Here is a 20885-nt window from a genome sequence, read left to right on the forward strand (position 1 = left end):
TCTACCTACCCACCTACCTACCTACCTACCTAGGGCAATTACAGAAAACTAACAACAACAACAACGTTTATTCGTTTGCAGATCAAATTGGAAGCTTACGGACCGAAACAAGGCCCTATGCACGGTTTACCCGTATCCACTCCTTACATGACCAAGGATTATCTGCAGCAAAAACGATTTCAAGCTCAAAGCAGCGGCACTACTTACGTATACGATTTCCCCGATATGTTTCGACAAATGACCGATAAGTTATGGAGACAGTACATCGACGAACGTCCCGGAGGTATGTACTTGATCCTTATTCCCCCCCCCCCCCACCCCACCCCTTATATGTGTATCGTGTACGTACGAGTATTTTATTTAATAATCTCTTCTAACGCCTATTATGGCAGAAGAGGGGGGCGGGGCGGGGGCAGCTGGACAGCTCAAACATCGTTACAGATGTAAGTGCTATTTTTAATCGTTACGAAATATTAAAATGTTTCCAACTTTCTGCACCTATACAATATGTATTTTAGGTAGGTAGGGCTACCTATTCGGCGAAATTTGTTATTAACGCGTTCGATTTTTTTTTCTCTTACTTTGTTTGCAGAAATCGTTACCAAACCTGATAAAGTATTCGATTACGTCGAATTGGTCCTCCAAGATGATGTTTTAGTCGAACAAAAGCGCATTCCCGGAGAAAATAAAGTAAGCGTTTGTTATTTTTCTCGAAAAACAAAAAAACAGCTCGCGAAATTAAGTTTATCGTTCAAAAATCGTCGCGTATTCGATCAGTTTCATTTTTCGAGCTGTTTTTACGCGTAATCGGTATTCGATACAGGGTGGCCAGAAATATCGGGTACCCCTAAAAAAGTTTTCTAACTAAATACTTCGGTTGGTCACAGTGAATGATAATAACGAATGAAAAACTTTCTTAGGGACCCCTAAAAAAGTTTTCTGCCAAATGTTTCAGTTGATCACACTGGATGATACAGCGCATGATTGGACTGGTTGTTGGACTGAAGTGATAACATTCCACCAATCATACGCATCTATTTCACGTTGCCAAGTGTCAACCTATGTTTTTAATGAAAAACTTTGTTCGGGGTTCGCGATATTTCTGGGCACCCTGTACCTTCTCTAGATCATGTATTATATTATACCAACTTATTAGGTAGGTATTTTTAACGAGTCTTCGCGGATATTTTTCTAATACAATTTTTAATTTTTTTTCTCGCTATTTCCAATCGTTCAGGAGGTTCGTATTTTACATTACCTATTGTTTTTCGTTTGTTTGTTTGTTTGTTTGATGGGTTGCATGCCCGGCATTTTATGTTGTGTTCGTTTTGCTACTGTTTTTTTTTCTTTTTTATGTGGATCGGGATAGTCTTACTGTTGCGTCAATGCCTATTGCCTATTGCCTATTGCCTATACTTAGAATTTACGTAGTTGGTTAAAAAAAATCGTACAATTGCAGTTTAGTTTTTTTCCTGATTTTTTTTAATCAATTTTTTTTGTTGATCGATTGAGAAAACATGTATGTACGAGTAGATGGGTAAGAGAAAAAATGACGGTGATTCCAACTCCCGATTTCTTTGCTTGCGATCGTGTTTGTTTTGTTTGTTATTTGTATAGACACTGTAGTTATTTGTTTTTTTGTTTGGTTGTTTGTTCGTTTCATCGTTTAATCTACATTATGTATAAGTAGGTACGTAGTTTTCGTTGCGAAATCACTTATTTTGACGACTCTGGTCATCGCCTCATCGGTGATATTATTGCCGGATCACGGATTCGGTTTCCGTGTTTTATGGGTGTAGCCGTAGCGTAGCTATGTGTGTGTTTGTGTAGATGTACCCGTACCCGTACCCGTACCCGTACCCGTATTCGTTGCTACTATGTATGTACATATCATCGCGGACAACTTGTAATGTTTTGCGGTTGTTTATTTAGATCGGTATGGTAGCCTGGCGTATGACCCTCAACACTCCGGAGTATCCTCAAGGTCGCGATATCATCGTAATCGCCAACGATTTAACCGTCAACATTGGTTCTTTCGGGCCGTTGGAAGATTTGGTATTCTGTCTGGCGTCTAAAGAAGCTAGACGTTTGAAAATTCCCCGAGTATACATATCGGCCAACAGCGGAGCTCGTATCGGTTTGGCCGAAGAAGTCAAGAGCTTGTTCAGAGTCGCCTGGGAAGATGATAACGATCCGGAAAAGGTGGGTAGCGGTAGCGGTAGCGATAGCGATAATGAACGTACCTAACTGTTCGTTTTGTAATTTGCGGTTTTGTTTTCAGGGTTTCAAGTATTTGTACGTTACTCCCGAAGATTTCCAAAAAATTTCCACCACCAATTCGGTTCGTGCGCAACTAATCGAAGAAAATGGCGAATCCAGATACAAGATAACGGACGTTATTGGTAAGCATAGCGTCGGCAATTCGTCGTGACGTAGGTAGTTAGGTACGTATTTATTTCATTTATTTGCGCTGTTTCTGCCCGTCGTGATTTAGGCAAAGACGACGGTCTCGGTGTAGAGAATTTGAGATACGCCGGTATGATCGCCGGCGAAACGTCCGAAGCTTACCAAGACGTGGTGACCATTTCATTAGTCACGTGTCGCGCTATCGGTATCGGAGCCTATCTGGTACGTCTAGGACAACGTGTCATTCAGATTGAAAATTCGCACATCATTTTGACCGGATATAGCGCGTTGAACAAAGTAAGCAAGCTAGCCTACTCGTACTGCGTACGCGCTCGGCGGTTTGATTTTTAACGTTTGTCGCTTATAGCTTTTAGGACGAGAAGTATACGCGTCCAACAATCAACTGGGAGGCGTGCAAATTATGCACAACAACGGCGTGACGCATAAGACTGCCAGTCGCGATCTCGACGGAGTGTATTCGGTGTTGAAATGGCTCTCGTATATGCCCAAAGTAAGTGCTGTGCTGTGCTGTACTCGTAGAGACCAGCTGCGGCTGCGGCTGCGACTGCGAGATGTACTTACACGTGTGGTTTGTTTGTTAGGATAAATTTTCGCCGGTACCGATGATCTCGGCCGTCGATCCCATCGAACGGTTGATCGATTTTACACCGACCAAAATACCGTACGATCCGCGCCTCATGTTGGCCGGCAAACTGGGACCGAACAACGAATGGGAAACCGGCTTCTTCGACAAAGGCTCGTGGGACGAAATTATGAAACCGTGGGCCCAAACCGTGGTGTGCGGCAGAGCTCGTCTCGGAGGAATACCGGTCGGCGTTATCGCCGTCGAAACTCGAACCGTCGAACTAAATCTGCCGGCCGATCCCGCTAATTTATCTTCCGAAGCCAAGGTAAACTAAACTAATCGTTACTCGTTACTCGCTATCGCTACTCGCCGATTGGCGATTCGTGATTCGTTTACGTTCGATGGGAGTTGGGTTTCAAATCTGTGGCTCGCTTTTTTCGTTTGCGTAGACGGTGTCGCAAGCTGGTCAAGTATGGTTCCCCGATTCGGCGTACAAAACATCGCAGGCCATCAAAGATTTCAGTCACGAAGGACTTCCTTTGATAATTTTCGCCAATTGGAGAGGTTTTTCTGGCGGAATGAAAGGTAAAACTAATAAGTAATTTACCTACCTAATGTGTTTGGGTATCTAGTAAGTAATGCTTATTGCGTAATGGTAATAATGAGGAAAATATTGGGCGTTACGTGCTGCGCATACCTTATCTACCCAACGATACTAGTAGTACTCGTATATGTACATACAGTAGATATGTAATGTATATGTAGTATGTACCTAACTACCTATGTACTTTGTTATGTTTCAAGACATGTACGAACAAATTATGAAATTCGGAGCGTACATCGTGGACGAACTGAGGCAATACAAAATGCCTATTCTCACGTACATTCCACCCAACGGCGAACTCCGAGGAGGCGCTTGGGCCGTCGTCGATACCACAATCAATCCTAGTTACATAGAAATGTACGCCGATCCCGATAGCAGGTGAGCGAATTTATCCGCGTCTTCTACGAATATTGTAACACCTATTTCGCGGTTTGGTTTATCGTTTATCGTTTATTGCGACCATTTCACCATTTCACAGGGGAGGAGTACTCGAGCCCGAAGGTATCGTCGAAATTAAATTCAAAGAAAAAGACATAAAGAAAACTATCCATAGAATAGATCCTGTGATATTAAAATTAAAATCCGAATTGTCTAATTCGGACGCGAGTTCGGAAGACAAAAGTCGCCTAGAAAGTATGATCAACGAACGCGAACAAGCCCTCAAACCGATGTTCCATCAAGTGGCCGTACATTTCGCCGATTTACACGACACGCCGCAGAGGATGCTGGAAAAGGGTGTTATCGCCGTAAGTTGTAATTTTCCTCTTTCCTAACCTCTTATGTACATGTACATGTACATATGTACATATACGTGTTGTTGCGTAATTGTCATTTCATTTCGTCTCATACGAGTATCGCATGTCGGACAGGGTATCGTGTCGTGGCCGGAAGCCAGAAGAGTATTCTATTGGAGATTGAAAAGATTAATCTTACAAAATCAAGTGAAACAACAGATCTTACACGTGCAACCTAACCTAACCGAAGGCCAAGCCCTTTCCATGTTGAGGAGATGGTTTGCCGAAGACAAAGGAACAACTCAGGTAACGCTCGATGGTCTAAAATACCGCCGCCGTTTAATTCGTATACGTACGTCGTTGGGTGCTTGTGTGTTATATTACTCGTATGTGTAGGCTTATCTGTGGGATAACAACGAAGCCATCGTCAATTGGCTGAGCGAACAGTTAACCGAAGATGGAACCGTCGAACCGATTTCTTTCATCGGAAGGAACGTTTCCAGTGTTCAAAAGGACGCATTCTTCTCTAGCGTGAGGAATTCAATTTCGGTATGTGTAAATTGACGCGGACCATTGCGCGCTTGCGCTAGTTTTTAACTCGGTTTAATAATCGTCAACCGGATTACATATTCGTCATTTTTTCAAATCGAATCGTTTCGTTTTGTTATTAGGAAACTTCCGACGTAACGTTGCAGCTGCTCGTCGAGATGTACGAAGCTCTTAGTACGCAACAACGAAGCGAAGTAGTTCGACTGCAGTCGCTAATCGACGCCAAGAATAACCCGGAAACTTCCACAAATTAACATCGGACGTGTTGCGTTTCGTCCTTTCATGTGGCAGCATTTTTCATTTTTTTTGTTTTTGTTATCAAGAGATACGCTGTTATAACCCGCGAAAATATACGAAAATTGCCAAATCATGTCACTTTCTAGTGTACGTTCATTTTTGACGTACGAAAAAATATTTCGTAGAAAAAAAAAAGAATGAAAAACCACGAAAACGTTTAACGAATTTGAATACAACGAGATTTGAATTTTTGAAATTGAATCGCGTTTTAAAAAATGTGTTTTGTTGTTGTTGTTGTTGTTGTTTTCTTTTTGTTGTTTTAAATCGAGACTGGATTATTTTATATATTGTTATTTTTATAAATGTTGTTTTGTTTTTCGATATAGTGTACCTATGTATATTGTATTCTGTATCTGTTAACATTTATGTGTTTGGTAAACGTATGTTTTTTTTTACAGCAGTTTTTACGTATTTTCTTTTCTTCTTTCTCTCTCTCTCTCTCTGTCTCTCTACCTACTGTATCCATCTTTCCGACTACCCATCTACCTACCAACCTGATGATTTGCCTTATTTTGTTTTCTCTCTTCATTCTCGTGTTGTTTTGTAGGTTTTGCGAGGTTTTGGAATTGTGTTAGTTTAATTTCGCCTTTCGCGTTTGATTGAACACTACCAACTACCAAGTCGATCAAAATTTTTGTCGGATTTTTTTCCATTATTTTTTTTGTCGTGTATGCGAGTCACTTTGATTGAACCAACATTCCTCGAATATACAACACTAATGTTACCAAAATGTTCTATTATTAAATGGGTTCTGTAGCGTAAAATTAGTCACTATTATTAAGCGAACGCGTTGCGAAGTGGTTGTAAATAATAATAATAATAATAATAATAATAATAATAATGATAATAGGTAATAATACCTAGGTCAATATTATCGCATTATAATACGTTTTTGATCGAGGCGGCGCGACGTGGCAACGGTGTCGCTCCTCCTTTGTACTGTGTTATCTCGTATAAATAAGAATCGGTTGTAGAGATTTTGTTTTAGTTGAATATTTGTTTTTTCTTCTTTTCCTGTACAATACGCTTGATTTAGTTATTTTCATCGTTTAAATAAATTATTATTTTTTTCGGACAAATTTGTACCGCGTCGTAAGTTTTTTTTACTTCAGTGGGTGGTATTTATTCGTCACCTTTTCAATCGTACCATATGAGGATTCGAGAGCATCTCAACCGGTGGTCTGGCGCGGCATTTCAACGAAAATTTTCTCAGATTTCAGATTTGGTAATCGAGGCCCCAGCTGTTGGTGTTGTTGCTTTAGCATGGACGATATTATCTTAACCTCTTAACTCGTCCGTATCTAAATTCCCAGCGAGTAGTTGAAAATGTTCATCTTCGGAATAGGTAGATGATGTTGTACGATGTAATCCTGCCAAATCAGCTACCTACAATAATTTATATCATCACCGTGCTGTATCCTCTGCGCAGAAACCTTTTGCACGTTATTACCGAATGATCTTTTTAAAGTCTACAAGTTGAAATATCTACGTGTTCATTCGTAATGAAAAATCCTTTTTTGACGTTTCATTCCTTTTATCCCCGTAAATTAAAAATTATATCTCAAAAACCTTAAAACCGCTTAAAATACCAAATGTTGATGACATACTCGTATTTGTAGGGAAATTGAGTAGCTAAAATGCGGTCGCGTCTTGGCAAAATATGTCAACAACGCTTTGAAAATAACTTAGTAGTAAGTAAGTATCTACGTATATTTTATCGCGTGGAAATATCTGAAATATGGTTGAAAATAACGCGATCCCGTAATTTTTAGTAAATTCGCGATGATAAGATTCTGGAAAAAGTAATTTTCAAGATGATTTTACTAAAATGTGGTATCTGTTTTGGAGAAAAATATGTCTCGTATGTGAGATCAACTGATAGTTTTCGTGGTTCTTGCGTATTTTCATGAAAATGATATTACCCTACCTGCACCTTACTTTTATTTTGTTTCTCTTTTTCACCGGATACCGAAATGGTTTTAAATTAGATGCGAAAATATTAGAAAAATCAGTATCCCCAATTCCCCATCATTCCCTCTCCCTCTCCCCCACCTCCCCCACCTCGATTTGCGAATTTGTTTTATTACTCTTGAAACTGCTGGAAAATAAGTTTGTATCGTTGTCTTTTGGTATGTTATATTATTATTATTATTTGTTGTTGATGTTTGTATAATTTGATACCTATTCGTGTATTTGTATGTACATATTTACGTATTTGTTTTGTAATGATCGATCATTATTATATTCATGTATTTGTATATGTATGTAGGTACCTTGTGTACTTATGGCCAATCATGCTACTGTTTTGTAATGATGGATCAAGGTTTTTAACGTCGGGCGGCCGGCGTGTTTTTTTTGCCCAGATCGATCAGTAATAGGCCTATCTACGTATTTTTTTTGTTCTCTGCCGCTAATTCGACGAATTTGAGTTTAGGTTGTGTGGTGTTAGACTTTTATTGCTTACCTAATCACGTTTTTTTTTACAGCGATATTATCAACGATAGAGATTAATCCGTAGAAAAGCATCGCAGTGATAGGCTATGCACGATGAGCTGGAAATAATTAAGCTATTCGCTCATCGGCTCCGATCACGATGAATTTGATTAAATTCCGAAATTAACGGATATAAGTAAATGAAGTTTCGAAACCATAGTGAATGATTGGAATGATACACTCGGTACCCCATTCGGAAATCAGTTGTGGCCAAAAATCGTGGTTGAAATTATTATTCAGGGCCAACGTGATCGATAAACACGATTTTGATGCAAAACTCTGTTGTTTAACCGGTGGATTGGCAATCCTGACTGAATTGAGATTTTGAACTATGCGATACCGATTTACCCCGAAAATCCTGTCTTCAGCGTTTCTAGAGGGTGTTGAAAGGTAGGAAAACGTGAAAATATTTGAATGTGTCAAAGAAGTTGCCTACTTTCAAGGCGCAAAATTAATGCGAAACAGCGTTTTTTCAAATTCGTGAATTGATGAAAAAATTACGTCTAGTTTGGTTCAGGATGGTCTTTGAACCGGGCGATCTTAACTTCACAGCCATTGAACACCAAATGTTGCCAAATTTGCTGTTATCATGTGTTTACATTTTTGCGTCATATTTTTATATCAGAAAAGCGAAACAGCTGTAAATGATTAAAATCGAATCACCTAAAAATCTTCACTCATTAGAAAATTGAACTAAATGAAAAGCAACGTCATATTTTATTAATTATTTAACAATCATTTCGGAAATATATAAATTTAACAATTGTTTTGAAAATAATTTCATTTGGTAAATTAAATTTAAAAACTTAACAATCATTTGGTACGTTTTTTCTTATGAGGAGAAGGAAGTGGTAAGAGTTCCAAACCATTTTCTTTTACGATCTCTTTTTTTAAAGCTTCGCTCGCCAACACTACTGAATCATAGCAAACTTGAAGATTATTAGTATCCGGATCTTTTTTAATCAAGTATGTTAAATTTAATAAATCTTTTACAGCTTCTCGTATATTTTTTTTGAGTGTTGAACTTCGTATTGGCAAGTTGACGTTCGGATCTTGAACCATTTCAGCTTCTGAGTTTTCATTTGTAATTAAAATTCCAAAATTGGTAGGCTGAGGTTGGTCATCAGTATTCACATTAATGATAATATCAGTATCATTTTCGAAATCTTCATCCATTTCTGGCAAATTTATCACCTCCTCAACATGAACATTTTCGGAACTCGAATTCTCCAATGGCAAATCATTTTCTTGGGCAGCGTTTTTAGAGACATCTTTATCCAACGATGAAAATATATTAAACGTTGGATCAATGGTGATGAATGGATTGTCCAGGTAATCTTTGGGTAAATCAGTGAAAGAATGACCAGGAACGTGAAGAAAAATTGCTCCCAAGTGCTTACAAGGAAATTTCCATCTCCGATAATCGTCACAGGTACAGCTTGGTTTTTTGAAGTCGACGCAATACCAAATCGTTTTTTTTTCAGATTTCACCAAAAATTTTCCTTCAGCTACACAATGTATCAGATTATTGGTCGTGTATGCATTTTTGGCTGAAGCTATACGATCATAGACGTGTTTGATGAAAAATTCAGGTCTTTCAACAAGATAATCAGGTATTTCCTTGTTATAAGTTTTCCATTCAGAATTCAGTCTGGAGTTTATTTTAGAATAGTTTTGACGCGCATCCACGAGAAATTGAGTAATTATGATATCTAAGACTGATGTCATAGATTTGTTGGAGTACTGCTTCAAATAGGAATGCTTAAGGACATGATTCTGGCTTTCTATTCCATTGTTCGTCGTTATTTTAAAAAGAAAATCTGCATTAAAAAATGCTTCAGACCACTTTTGGCGAACGGGGTACCATGTATCCATGAAATACTTCTTGGCTGCTTCATTTTTCAACCAAACCTGACTGGCTTCGAGATCCTCAAAATTCTTGTTGAAATCAGATTCTGTTAATGAACGAGCTAACTTCTTCCACATTGTTTTAAGATGAACGACATCTTGTTTATCCGGAACATTTTTATTCTGCTTCAACCATCGATCCCAACACTGCTCACGATGGAATGCGCAAATAAAAGTAGAGCAATTGAAACACTGTTCAATAGCATTTATCTCAGCTGTACAAAAATCGGTCATGAAGTACTGTACATTCCAATCAGGATTCCAATTTTTCAACATAGTCAGAGCTTCAGCGATGCAAGTCGCATTTTCGTGCTGTATGATAAAGACCGCAGCAACCACATAATTTACGTTCGTTTTAACAACGAGAAAAAACAGCGGCAGTGCATATTTTGTTGTCTTGTACGTAGCATCTAAACAACATACCGACCCATATCTCTTCAGAAGGTGCTTTTGAAACTTATTTTGGTAACAAAACAATAACGTTTGCACAGTTCCGTTTTCATCTTCGCTATATGGTCTAAAGAATATATCATCGTTTTCATCGTGTTTCCATTCATCCATTTTTTGCAGCAATTGATCTTGATCAATTGTACTCCGGTATTTCAGATTGATATGCTTCAGTACGTAATTATAGATCGTTTGTGTTTCTGGGTAGAATGCAGTAGATTCAGATGGAGCTTGTGGGTAATTAGTTTTAACAAAGTTCCTCAACTCTTTCCGGACATATTCTACATTCGTGATGCCAAGGTCCACCAATCGTTGAATTTCATTTTCAAGAGTAGAATCTATACGTAAATTTAGCAGGGCTGTAGCGATGGAATGATTATGCGCTGAAGGAATAGACATGGAAAAGTAATAACGAATTTCTTGTACGACAGCTCCCTTTTTCAAGTTTTCCTCTAGTCGTTGCAGTTCCTACAGTACATAATTAAACAAAATTCAACATTATGTACCTAAAAGTCCAGGAAAGTTGGAACTTGGGAGAAAAGAAGTTGTATTTAAATAATGCGCACTTCTTTCTTCTCACGCCAATGAGTCGTTTGTGAAACATTGTAATCTGGAAAAACCGTAATTTTCAGTATTTTCATTTCCGCTACACAATCCATTTTTTTCGTATTTTGAACATGAAATCGTTGTTTTTTACCAGCTGGATGATCTTTCTAAAATGAGCAGAATGAAATCACTTTTAAAATTTAAATTCCATTACAAGAATATTAATAATATTAATATGAATGATTTTGAATAGAGATGGGTAATGTACTTGTTGTTCATCTTGTTTAATTTTGTAGTATTTTTCTCCGTGAGCGCAGTGGAAAATGAATTGGCGATTTTTTTTAAATACATGACCAATATCAATTCTTATCTCTTTATTGTTACAGACGGTGACGAGCTTGCCTTCTTTAAATTGAAAATTAAAAAAAGATTAGTACTGGAAAAGGAAAACTGAGAAAGTATAAAAATAGGATGCTGAATGTATAATTTACCAAGATTTCTCGTATGTCTTACGCTGAAAACATATCCGATTCGTTTTAAAGATTGTAAAAAAATATCAACATCACATTCTGATTCCTTGAAGAAACCACAGACTTTGCTTTCTTGTCTTTCTAAATTGTAAATTTGAATGTTTAAATTGCTTAAAAATTCTATTTCAGGATCCATATTTCAATTTTTTCCAAATTTCCGTTCACCTGTTCTGAAAATAGTCACTTGATACCTGAGCTACGTGAGCTATCAGTTGAACACTGATAAACACACATATCCGGCAACTATGCGTAAAACGTCATTTGGTGTTCAATGGCTGTGAAGTTAAGATCACCCCTTTGAACCGGTAAGTTGGCATCCTTGACTGAAAGAAACTGTAAATTTGAACTCGAGGCTCCTGATTTACTTTGAAATTGCTTTTTTACGCTAAAAAAAGGCTTTAAAATTGAAAAAGACGTGAAAATATTCAAACGCCAAATAAATTGCCTACTCTCGAGGCGCAAAAATAATTCAAAACGTGGAGTTTTTCAGGAAATTCAATTTTTAGTACTAAATTATCGATTATCGATATAAAACTGTTTTTAATCGGGTAAGTTGGTATTCCTGAATGAATTAAATTGTAAATTGGAACTCACGGGCCTCGATTTACCCTAAAATAATTTCTTTCACGTTTGTAAACGGCTTTTAAATGGAAAAAAACGTGATTTTATTCGATTGCGTCGAAGAAGTTGCCTACTCTCAAGGCAGAAAAATTACTCGAAACGTGGCGTTTTTTTTTTTTTAGCAAATGTGATCATCAATAATAATAATAAAGAATTCAAATGGATTTTAATCCGGTAATTTGGTATCCCTGAATGAAATAAATTGTAGTAGTGGTGTCAAGTATCGTCGAAAAAAGGTATCCATTAGTATCGAATGATTCTCCAAAAGTATCGATACTCTAATTATTCACAGTTTTAAACCCGTGTTTTTTTTTACCTTGGGCCATGGCCCAGAGGAAAAATTGAAAAATACAGTGACAAATTGACAACTGCTTGAATTTTACAAAAATTTGAACAGTTTTTGGTAATTATAGTTTTTTTTATGCATTTCACTCGCATTTAGAGGAGGTTTAAAAGATGTTTTTCATCATTTTAACGAAATTTTGTATTCGATTCTTGCTCAAAAAGTATCGATAAGTATCGAATACAGCCAAGTATCGATACTATCGATGTTTTTTTTGACACCACTAAATGTAAATTTGAACTCCGGGGCCTCGATTTACCCTAAGGTAATTTTTCACGTTTGTAGAAGGGTTTTAAATGCAGAAAAATGTGATTTTTTAAAATTGTGTCGAAGAAATTGCCTACTTTCAAGGCATGAAAATTACTCGAAACGTGGCGTTTTTCCACAAATGTGCAGATCATCAATTAATGAAATAATACGTAACGGTTTTTAATCCGGTAAGTTGGCATCCCTGAATAAAGTAAATCGTAAATTTGAATTCCACGGCTTTGATTTATCCCACAATAATTTCTTTTCACCTTTGTAGAATGGTTTTAAATTTTCTACCTCTTGAAACTCGATTAAAATCAATAAAAACGCCACTTGTTAAGGAATAGGTACCTTACGTAGGACAAGTACAGGGTGCCCAGAAATATCGAGTATCCCCAAAAAAGTTTTCTACTAAAATACTTCGGTTGGTCACAGTGAATGATAATAATGATAGCGCATGATTGGTTGTTGGGCTGGAGAGATAACATTCCACCAATCATGATATGCATCCTATATTTTTAATGAAAAGCTTTCTTAGGGGTACTTGATATTTCTGGGCACCCTGTATAAAAGATATCATATGGTACCCTAGGTATGTGAATATTAAAAGTGATCTTTAGGTGCTCGAGAATCATTCAAATTCAAGGTACATAATATTATGCACATATTTTTTACATATTCGACTGTTTTGGAAAACTCCGATAAATTTTTTAATGTGATCCTAATAGTTCGTATCTAATAATGAAGTGTATCTTTCGTAATTGCGAAAAACGACTCCGTGGCGTGAAATCACTTTCAATCGATCTCAGATGCCACAATAGGTAAGTATTTGACAGAGCAAAAAAATATCTTCCTAGGTAACTTCATTCAACATTCCTGAAATTTAGTACATACATCTACCTACTAGATAATTGTTAAAATTAACGCTCCCTCACTCTGCCTCGATTTCTTCGAGAATTGTATAAAATTTATGCATCAAGTGATAGAATTTCTATTTTCTTTGTAGAAGATTTTTATTTTTAGAAACAACACTGAGAGAACTGTTTAGTAGAAATTACTGTAAAATTTAGTAAAGCGGCCCACTGGTCACCCTTTTTGTAAAATTTACTACATTTTATAGTACAGACTACTAAAAAATGTAGTAGAAAAAGTAATTTTTACTATATTTCTCAGTAGTACGTACTATGAAACGTAGTAAGTACTATGAAACGTAGTAAATACTACAAAAAATCGACCAGAGGTCCCCTTTACTACGTTTTTCAGTAATTTTTACTAAAGTGATTTTTCTCAGTGAAGCCAAGGGCTGCGTGAAAAGAATGAAGAAAAATACAACAATAATTAGTGAAACGTGATTTATTTTTTGTAACAGTAGATGGATTTGAGATATCACTATGCAGAAGAGAACACACAAAATTGCGCAATTATATGAGTTTTGTTCCAAAATGTGTTCTGATTTTGTGTAAAAATCTGTAAACTCTAAAAATCAGTGATATAAGAAAAGATCAAAAAGTAAATTTGGAATTTTTCACTTCCCCACGCCTTACCCCCCACTACTACAAAAAAAATGAGTGCAGATTCAAATTCTATGACCTCGAAAACATATCAATCGCGACATATTACAGAATAATATCAGCAAAATTTGAAATTCCCCCCACCCCACGCCTCACTGTTCACCCCTACCAAAAAATAACTTCACATTCGAACTCTACGACCTCGAAAACATATTAATCGATATATTACACGATAATATGTGTACTTCTACGTCAAAAGGGCCCATACTGTCGGTATGGAGTTAAGACCACTGGGCCATACTAGACAAAATTTCGGTTCCAATGGTCCAAACTGGGGGTCTTAAAGTGAAAATCTCGCGATTTTACAGATTTTTGAAGTCAAAGTTTTAAAAAACATAGTTTTGAGAAAAACGCGTTTAAAGTTTGAGGAAAAAAAAACATTTTAGTAAGCTTTTAAAATTTTTGAAAACCTAATATCTACTCAAAATTATGCTAAAAATGACGTTTTTAATGTATTTTTTCACGTAGAACACGAATTCGTGATCAGTTTTGCTCTAAAGTCATGCCCGTTTTAGTAATCGCAAAAAAACCTGCTTAACTTTCATTGTTTTTTTTCAAAAAATTAAAAAAATTTACATACGTTTCTTCAACTTTAAAGGCGTAAAGTTTCGAAATTAAGCGTTCTACGAAAATTTCATGTAAACAAAATTGTAGAGAATTTAATTCTCTTTGAGATCAATGTCATCAGATTTTTGCTAGGACGTACCGTACGTCCGGTAAACGCGGAAAACTAAAGGACTGAATTTTCACCTTATGCAAAAAAATGTACAATTATTTCAGTTAGTTTTGGTGAGCTTTTGGAATCAATTATATTTTTCAAATTATGTTTTTAATGTATTTTTTCATGAAGAATACGAATTTGCGGTCATTTTCATCTCTAAAGTCGTACCCATTTTTGTGATCGCAAAAAAAGTACTCAACTTTCATTTTTTTTAAAAATAAAAATCATTTGCGGCTGGTTTCACTCGTATTTATTATTTAGATTCACCATAAAATTAGTTATATACTATTAAAAATCCGAGTTTGAAGATCAATACCGGTGGCTAGGTGACTTTATTAGTGGATTATCACGCCAGAGGTAGGGAGTTCGAGTCTCTGCAGGGGCGAAAATTTTTTATGATTTTTTTATATCAATTTCTTTTTAAAGCCACGAGTTTTTGTAAAATTTTCATTTTTTATACATTTTAACTTATTTTTTCAAATTTTTTGCGTCATTTTTCTACTTTTGTGAGTAATAAATTCAAGCATGCTTCACAAAAAAACAAAAAGTTTCGATGAAAATAGGAGTTATTGGAGGGTTTGGAAGGTTCCATTCGATTCTTAAAGACACAAAGAGTTTCTACAACAATTTCTGGAAAAAAATATTTATTCATTTTTGGTTGTATTGTCCCTTTCCGTATGCGCCCTCACATAATATGCAAAACTTGGCCAAAATAAAAATAATGTAATGCTTGGTATCGACAAAGTGGGCCCTTTCTTAACGAACATGTTTCAGGTGGTTTCATGCGGTTGTTGGAGGGAGAACATTATGAAAAACCGGTTATCGACAACATGGGCCCTTTTTCTTTTTTCGCTTTTAGTGCTGTAAGTCTGTAAAAAGTCATGGTATCAAAAATCCGCGAATGGCATGTGATGTACCCAGGTTAGGGGTACCCAAAACCGTGAAAACACCAATTTTGTCAAAATCGACTTTCTTACACGTTTTGGTTAATATCTCCTAAACTAAAATCGACAAAGTGGGCCCTTGTGATGTAGAAGTACACATATAAGCAACATTTGAAATTTTCCGGCTCCCCACGCCTCACCTCCCACCCCTACAAAAAAATAAGTGCAGATTCGAATTCTACGACCACAAAAACGACAAAAACGTATTATTCGACGTATTGCACATCAATGAGGGTTGAATCCGAATTATCACCGGTTTTTTTTGGGGGGGGGGTCTGTGGCCCACTGTGAAGCATAGTCAAATTTTATCACATGTCATTTGCCATTCCATTTCGAATAACCTTTGGAAAAAACTTGTATTGGTGGATGTAGGCTGCTTTTTTTGCCCAACAGGGTCCACTGGATGTGGGCCAATTTAGAGGACATCCAAGTTTTTTTTTTTTTTTTTTTTTTTTTTTTTTTTTTTTTAAAAAAGGGTTTATTTTGAATAATATTTACATCTTATAATTACTTATCCCTGCGGTGAGGGGGCGGGGCCTAAGCCCCGCCCCTTCCGCAGAGATAATACCAGTACAATCTTAAGTTTAAGGGGAGGGTGATGTATATTCTAACACTAAATTACAAACTTAATACTAAAATTTAGCTATAAAGACTATGTACAACTTAAACTAAGCCAAGATTAGGAGTGTTTCAATTTTGCTTAAAACTAGGAGGGGAAGGGGACGGTTCGGCCACCCAGTGGTCCTGGAGCCGCAGTGAGTGGGGGGCCCCAGTTTTGGTTGGGACTGCTGACCCACCCCCCCAGCACCAGGCCAAAGGCCTGGAGCTCCTAGGCAGTATCCCAGAATCGCTCCCACCACTTCGGGGTTGAGGGAGTGGTCACCCTAGGATGTAGCCCATTCCCCCCTTCCGCGGATTTGGAGCGACCCCCGACCCGTCTCCCATTTTGGGGTAGGCCTAGGAGGTCTCCGGGCACCACTGTACCCTTAACTACCTCAGAAAGAGATCTCCTAGAGTAGGATTGTCCAAAAGGATATTATTTCTGATGTGTGAAAGTGGGAACACTCGGTCCTACCTTACATAGTGGATAACGTTGGAGTAGTTTTGAATGCTGAGAATGGACACATACCATAGGTTTCTTCCATCCTTCAGCTTAGGGTAGTGCTACAATAATATACATACATTGTACTATATAGATTAAATTAAATTAAATAAGATATATTTGGGGAGAATATTTACTTTATTACATTGTTATATAATCTATTTACAAGTGCTATCAATTCGTTTTAGAGCGGGTGTTAGGGGAGGTCCAGTTACATACCTTGATATTGATAGGTATCTCCCTGAACTCTCTTACGATGATTGGCCGTACCTGGCCCCAGTCAAGCTGGTCCAGCCCACATCCAATCCGTGGGATAGCGAGTTTTTTTATTTTTCTTCTGGTACATTCCCTGGCAAGATTTTGGATGCCAAGGGAGAAGTCCTTATATGTTGGTTTGTCGTAGTAATGGATTTTTGTGACGACACAGAATATTATATAATGTCCCTGGCTCACTGTTCCTTCGACTTTCCGCTTTAGAGTTGCCACTTCCCCCACATTGTGTGGTTGGGTCAGTAGCATCTCTCTGCCTCCAAAGTGGCGGACAAAGTCCCTCGCTATCCCAGCGGACATTCTGAGGTCTTGGCTGACACAGTGTGCCAGTGCAAAGGAGGGTCCCTGAAGAAATATGTCTTCATTGGCTTCCTCCAGCGTGAGTAGGCCGTTGGACTCAACTGCTGTTAAAGCCATATTTCCCAAGCTTCTTCTCCTCATTGCTTCTGCAGCAGAGGCGATGAGTCTGGTCTCGACATCACGAGGTGTTGGTTCGTGCATGTCAAGATATTGTTCGTATGGGAGAAGATCCCCCACACTAGCAGCACTGACTGGGGCGTAGAAGCGCTCTTGGATTCCACGAAGCACCAGGTATTGCATAGCAGGTATGTAGACATGGTCACTGAATATCAGGGAGTATGGATGATCCAGGCCTCCTTGAGTGAGCAACTGTCTCTGGGCTGTTGAGATTATCCTCCTGGGTTCAGCCTCCTTTGAGGCCTCTTCCCAGTGCTGGTATGCCACAGAAGTGGAGAGCTCAGTGCTACTCTTTCTGGGAGTTGGGGGGAAGGTGGTCCTTAGGAATATTATTCGTCGGTTTACATCCTCCAAGATGTGTCGGTTTACATATGGTCCCATTGGTGTGTAGTTTGATGGAGGTTTTTTGATGCCCAGCTTCCCACCAATGGAGAAAGTTGAATGATCTTGTTTTGGTGTTTCCTCAGCTACAGAGCCTGGAGTCACCCCTCCATGCATGAACTGTATTCTGTTTTTGTGACTCTCAAAGGCGTCTGCTACCTGCTTAGCTTTCAGCGATGTTTTGTTCAAGTTGATTGGTGGATACACCTTGCTGATAGGTACCTGGATCAGATTTGGAGAGCACTGGACCTCAAAGCTACTTGTGTAGTCCATTCTATGTTGGTGAGCTGTTGGTGTGAGGGTTAACGGTGAGAAGTTGCAGGGTTGAAAGCCTGGGCTGTTCCAACCATTGTACACTGGTATTGATGTGCTGTGCCCCTCAACTGGACTGGAGTGTACAACAGGAATATTATATCTCCCTGTTCCCAGTGTTGTGCTAATGTTGTGTGCAGGGGGGCTTTTACAGTTTCGGATGACACGGCCATGTTGGGCAGTAGTTGTTGATGTTGTTGTAGTTGTGTTGGCAGGAGAATACAGTACATTGTGCTCAGGGTGTGGCATTGCTGTAGTATGTTGGAAAAGGGAGTTGGATACCATGATTCTCTTCCTAGGGGATGAGGTTGGTGAAGAAAGTGGGCCAAGTATGTGGTCTGTTTGCTGCAGGATTGGGTTGATAGGTTGCACCATTGGACTGAATTTGGGTAGGTTAATTGCTGTGAAGTTTCTCCTTGCAGCTAGCCATTCGTTTTCGAACCCTGGTGAATGATGCTGGTCACCTCCTTGTGAGGCCTCCGAACTAATACAGGATTCAGTTGAATGTTGTGTGACTGGGCTGCTGCAGACCTCTTGGTTCCTCTTGAGTAGCTCGCTAGCTATCAGCACTGTTCTAGGCACAAGCTTCAGTGCTGATGGTGAGTAGGTAGGTAAGCTTGTTACTCCGTTGTTTTTGTTGGTGGTTTCTGGTACTTGTGTTAGTTGTGTTTGGAGTATAGAGACTGGTGATGGTGACTGCAGGTGCATTGGTATTGGTGTGCTGGTGATACTGGTAGTAGGAGGTAGTTCTTGGAGACTATATAGTGTGGTTAAAGGTGATGGATCATCCACATCTGACGTTCCCTCAGTATCTGTGGTAGATTTGTCAGCTATAACTTTAATGGAGTCCCGGATGTGAAAGAGTTCTTTGATGAGTTGATTCAGATTTTGTAAGTTGGTGGGAGTGACATCAAGCATTTCTACTGGGTACCGTTCCCTGATCTCAGCAATTTGGGTATTTGTACATTCAGTGATGAGGTGTTGTGGACTTTGTAGATTACCGCATACACAGAGGTTACTCCTTATTATCTTGAATCTCTTCAAGTAATCGGCGAAGAAACCATGGCCTGTGAGGGCCTGGGTTAGGAAGAAGCTTGGTTTGAGATGTGCGCAGCTACCTTCCATTCTCTCAGCTATATCAGGAATCCATTCATAAGTGACTCTTCCAGTTGTAGCCAGATCCCAGCGGCTCTGCCACATCTGGTATGCCATTGAGGTGAGTTCATTATCCAGCTGACGCCTTGAGAATGATCTGTTTTGCATTATGTAGGCATTCTTGGTCCTATTGGAATCTTTGTGCAGTAAGGTAATGGGTCCTGTGTCTAGGTTTGGAGCTTGAGTGCGATACCCTATGTCAGCAGCTCTTCTAAGGGCCATTTTTGCTATTGCCAGGTCAAGTGGGAGCATCCCAGCAATAACAGAGGCTGCAGTATCAGACACTGTCCGATAAGCTGAGATAATCTTCAGGTTTGTTGCTCTCTGAGTTTTACGGATTTTTTCTAGAACGCATGTGTACTTCAGGGCTGGCAGCGTGATTGCTGACCCATAATACCAGAGTGAGTTGATCAGCCCCTGCGCCATGATTTTCCTTGCTTCATAACCATAGCCATAGGTGCGTCCAAACAATCTATTTATAATGTTGAGTGACAGTTGAGATTTCTTGTGTATGTTAGTGAAGTGTGGTATAAAGGTGAGTTTTTGATCAATTATCACTCCAAGGTATTTGATTTCCCTAGAGGTAGTGACTAGCTGACCATTTACTGTTATTATGGGCTCAGTGTGGTGCTTCCTAGTACATACCATCACCTGGGTTTTTGCAGCATTTAGGCTTAAACCAAGCTTACTCAGCATAATAGTGAGTTGGGTGATGGCAGTTCTGGCATTCTGTTCCAGGGTATTGATGTTTTTGGCTCCAAATACAAAAAGCAAGTCGTCAGCAAAGCCAATTGACCTGCAGCCCCGAAACATGAATTTGAGTACTACATTGTAGATGATGATCCATAAAAGGGGGCCCAGGTTAGACCCCTGGGGGCACCCCTTAGTTACCTTGGCCTTGAATGTTTTACCATTATACTGGTACTGCACTGTTCTGTCTTTTAGATATTCAACCAGCATCCAGATTAGTATTGGATGGATACCATGATCAATAAGTGCATCAATTATCACTTGATGAGGTATGGAATCAAAGGCCTTGGCAACATCAAAGCTTATAGTCATAGCTATGTCTCCATTAGCCTGAATAGATTCAATTTCAGTTATTAGTTTTGCCAGGGCGTGGTCTGTTGAGAGCCCAGGCTGAAATCCATATTGGTTAGGAGCAATGAGGTCATTACTAGATAGGTATTTAAAAATTCTTTTGTATATTAGTTTCTCTAGTATTTTTGATGTGGTTTTCAGCAAGCATATAGGCCTATATCCTGCAGGATCATCTGGGTCCTTACCAGGTTTTTGGAGGACAACTAGTTTAGCCACCCTCCAAGCAGTCGGAAAATATGCCCTTTTCAGACAGGAGGTGAACAGATTGGTGACCTGTTCTTTATTATGGAGAAAAATGATTTTCATTACTTTGTTGTCAACATTGTCCACTCCAGGGGCCTTACCATCTTTCAAATTGCGGATGATTTCCTCAATTTCATCAGCAGTAGGCTCTTCAAGATCATGTTGTAGTGGGTATCCAAGCATTTTATGGATATCCCTGTTTGTATTAATGTGTTGGTACAGGTTAGCAGTATTTACGGGGTGCCCATCTTGGGGAAAGAGGTGGTGGAGGAGGAAGTTCACATTTTCATTGTCA

General features: G+C 38.6%; 2 protein-coding genes across 13 annotated transcripts in view; one reads left to right on the forward strand and one right to left on the reverse strand.

Annotated features, from left to right (window-relative positions):
• Nucleotides 1-6255, forward strand: part of ACC (acetyl-CoA carboxylase) — a 72873-nt gene extending 66618 nt beyond the window's left edge. For 11 of the 12 annotated variants that reach the window (XM_065360696.1, XM_065360697.1, XM_065360698.1 and 8 more), the window contains 13 exons: nt 82-283; nt 593-691; nt 1931-2202; nt 2282-2402; nt 2495-2703; nt 2774-2917; nt 3009-3317; nt 3442-3577; nt 3797-3974; nt 4075-4342; nt 4466-4636; nt 4727-4879; nt 5002-6255. In XM_065360696.1, coding sequence (XP_065216768.1) covers nt 82-283; nt 593-691; nt 1931-2202; nt 2282-2402; nt 2495-2703; nt 2774-2917; nt 3009-3317; nt 3442-3577; nt 3797-3974; nt 4075-4342; nt 4466-4636; nt 4727-4879; nt 5002-5133 — 2394 coding nt within the window. In that variant the 3' untranslated portion in view covers nt 5134-6255. The remainder of the gene's footprint in view (nt 1-81; nt 284-592; nt 692-1930; nt 2203-2281; nt 2403-2494; nt 2704-2773; nt 2918-3008; nt 3318-3441; nt 3578-3796; nt 3975-4074; nt 4343-4465; nt 4637-4726; nt 4880-5001) is intronic. The other variant, XM_065360690.1, reaches the window with a different exon arrangement.
• Nucleotides 6256-8368: 2113 nt separating this feature from the next.
• Nucleotides 8369-11402, reverse strand: LOC135842988 (uncharacterized). The gene is made up of 4 exons (XM_065360704.1): nt 11062-11402; nt 10839-10975; nt 10591-10737; nt 8369-10492 (listed from the first exon to the last, which is right to left on the reverse strand). Exons 1-4 carry the CDS (start codon nt 11234-11236, stop codon nt 8483-8485), a joined length of 2469 nt encoding a protein of 822 aa, XP_065216776.1. The 5' UTR covers nt 11237-11402; the 3' UTR covers nt 8369-8482.
• Between the last annotated feature and the right edge of the window lie 9483 nt (nt 11403-20885).

Source organism: Planococcus citri, chromosome 4 (assembly GCF_950023065.1).
Source record: "Planococcus citri chromosome 4, ihPlaCitr1.1, whole genome shotgun sequence".
Taxonomy (NCBI): Eukaryota; Metazoa; Arthropoda; class Insecta; order Hemiptera; family Pseudococcidae; genus Planococcus; species Planococcus citri.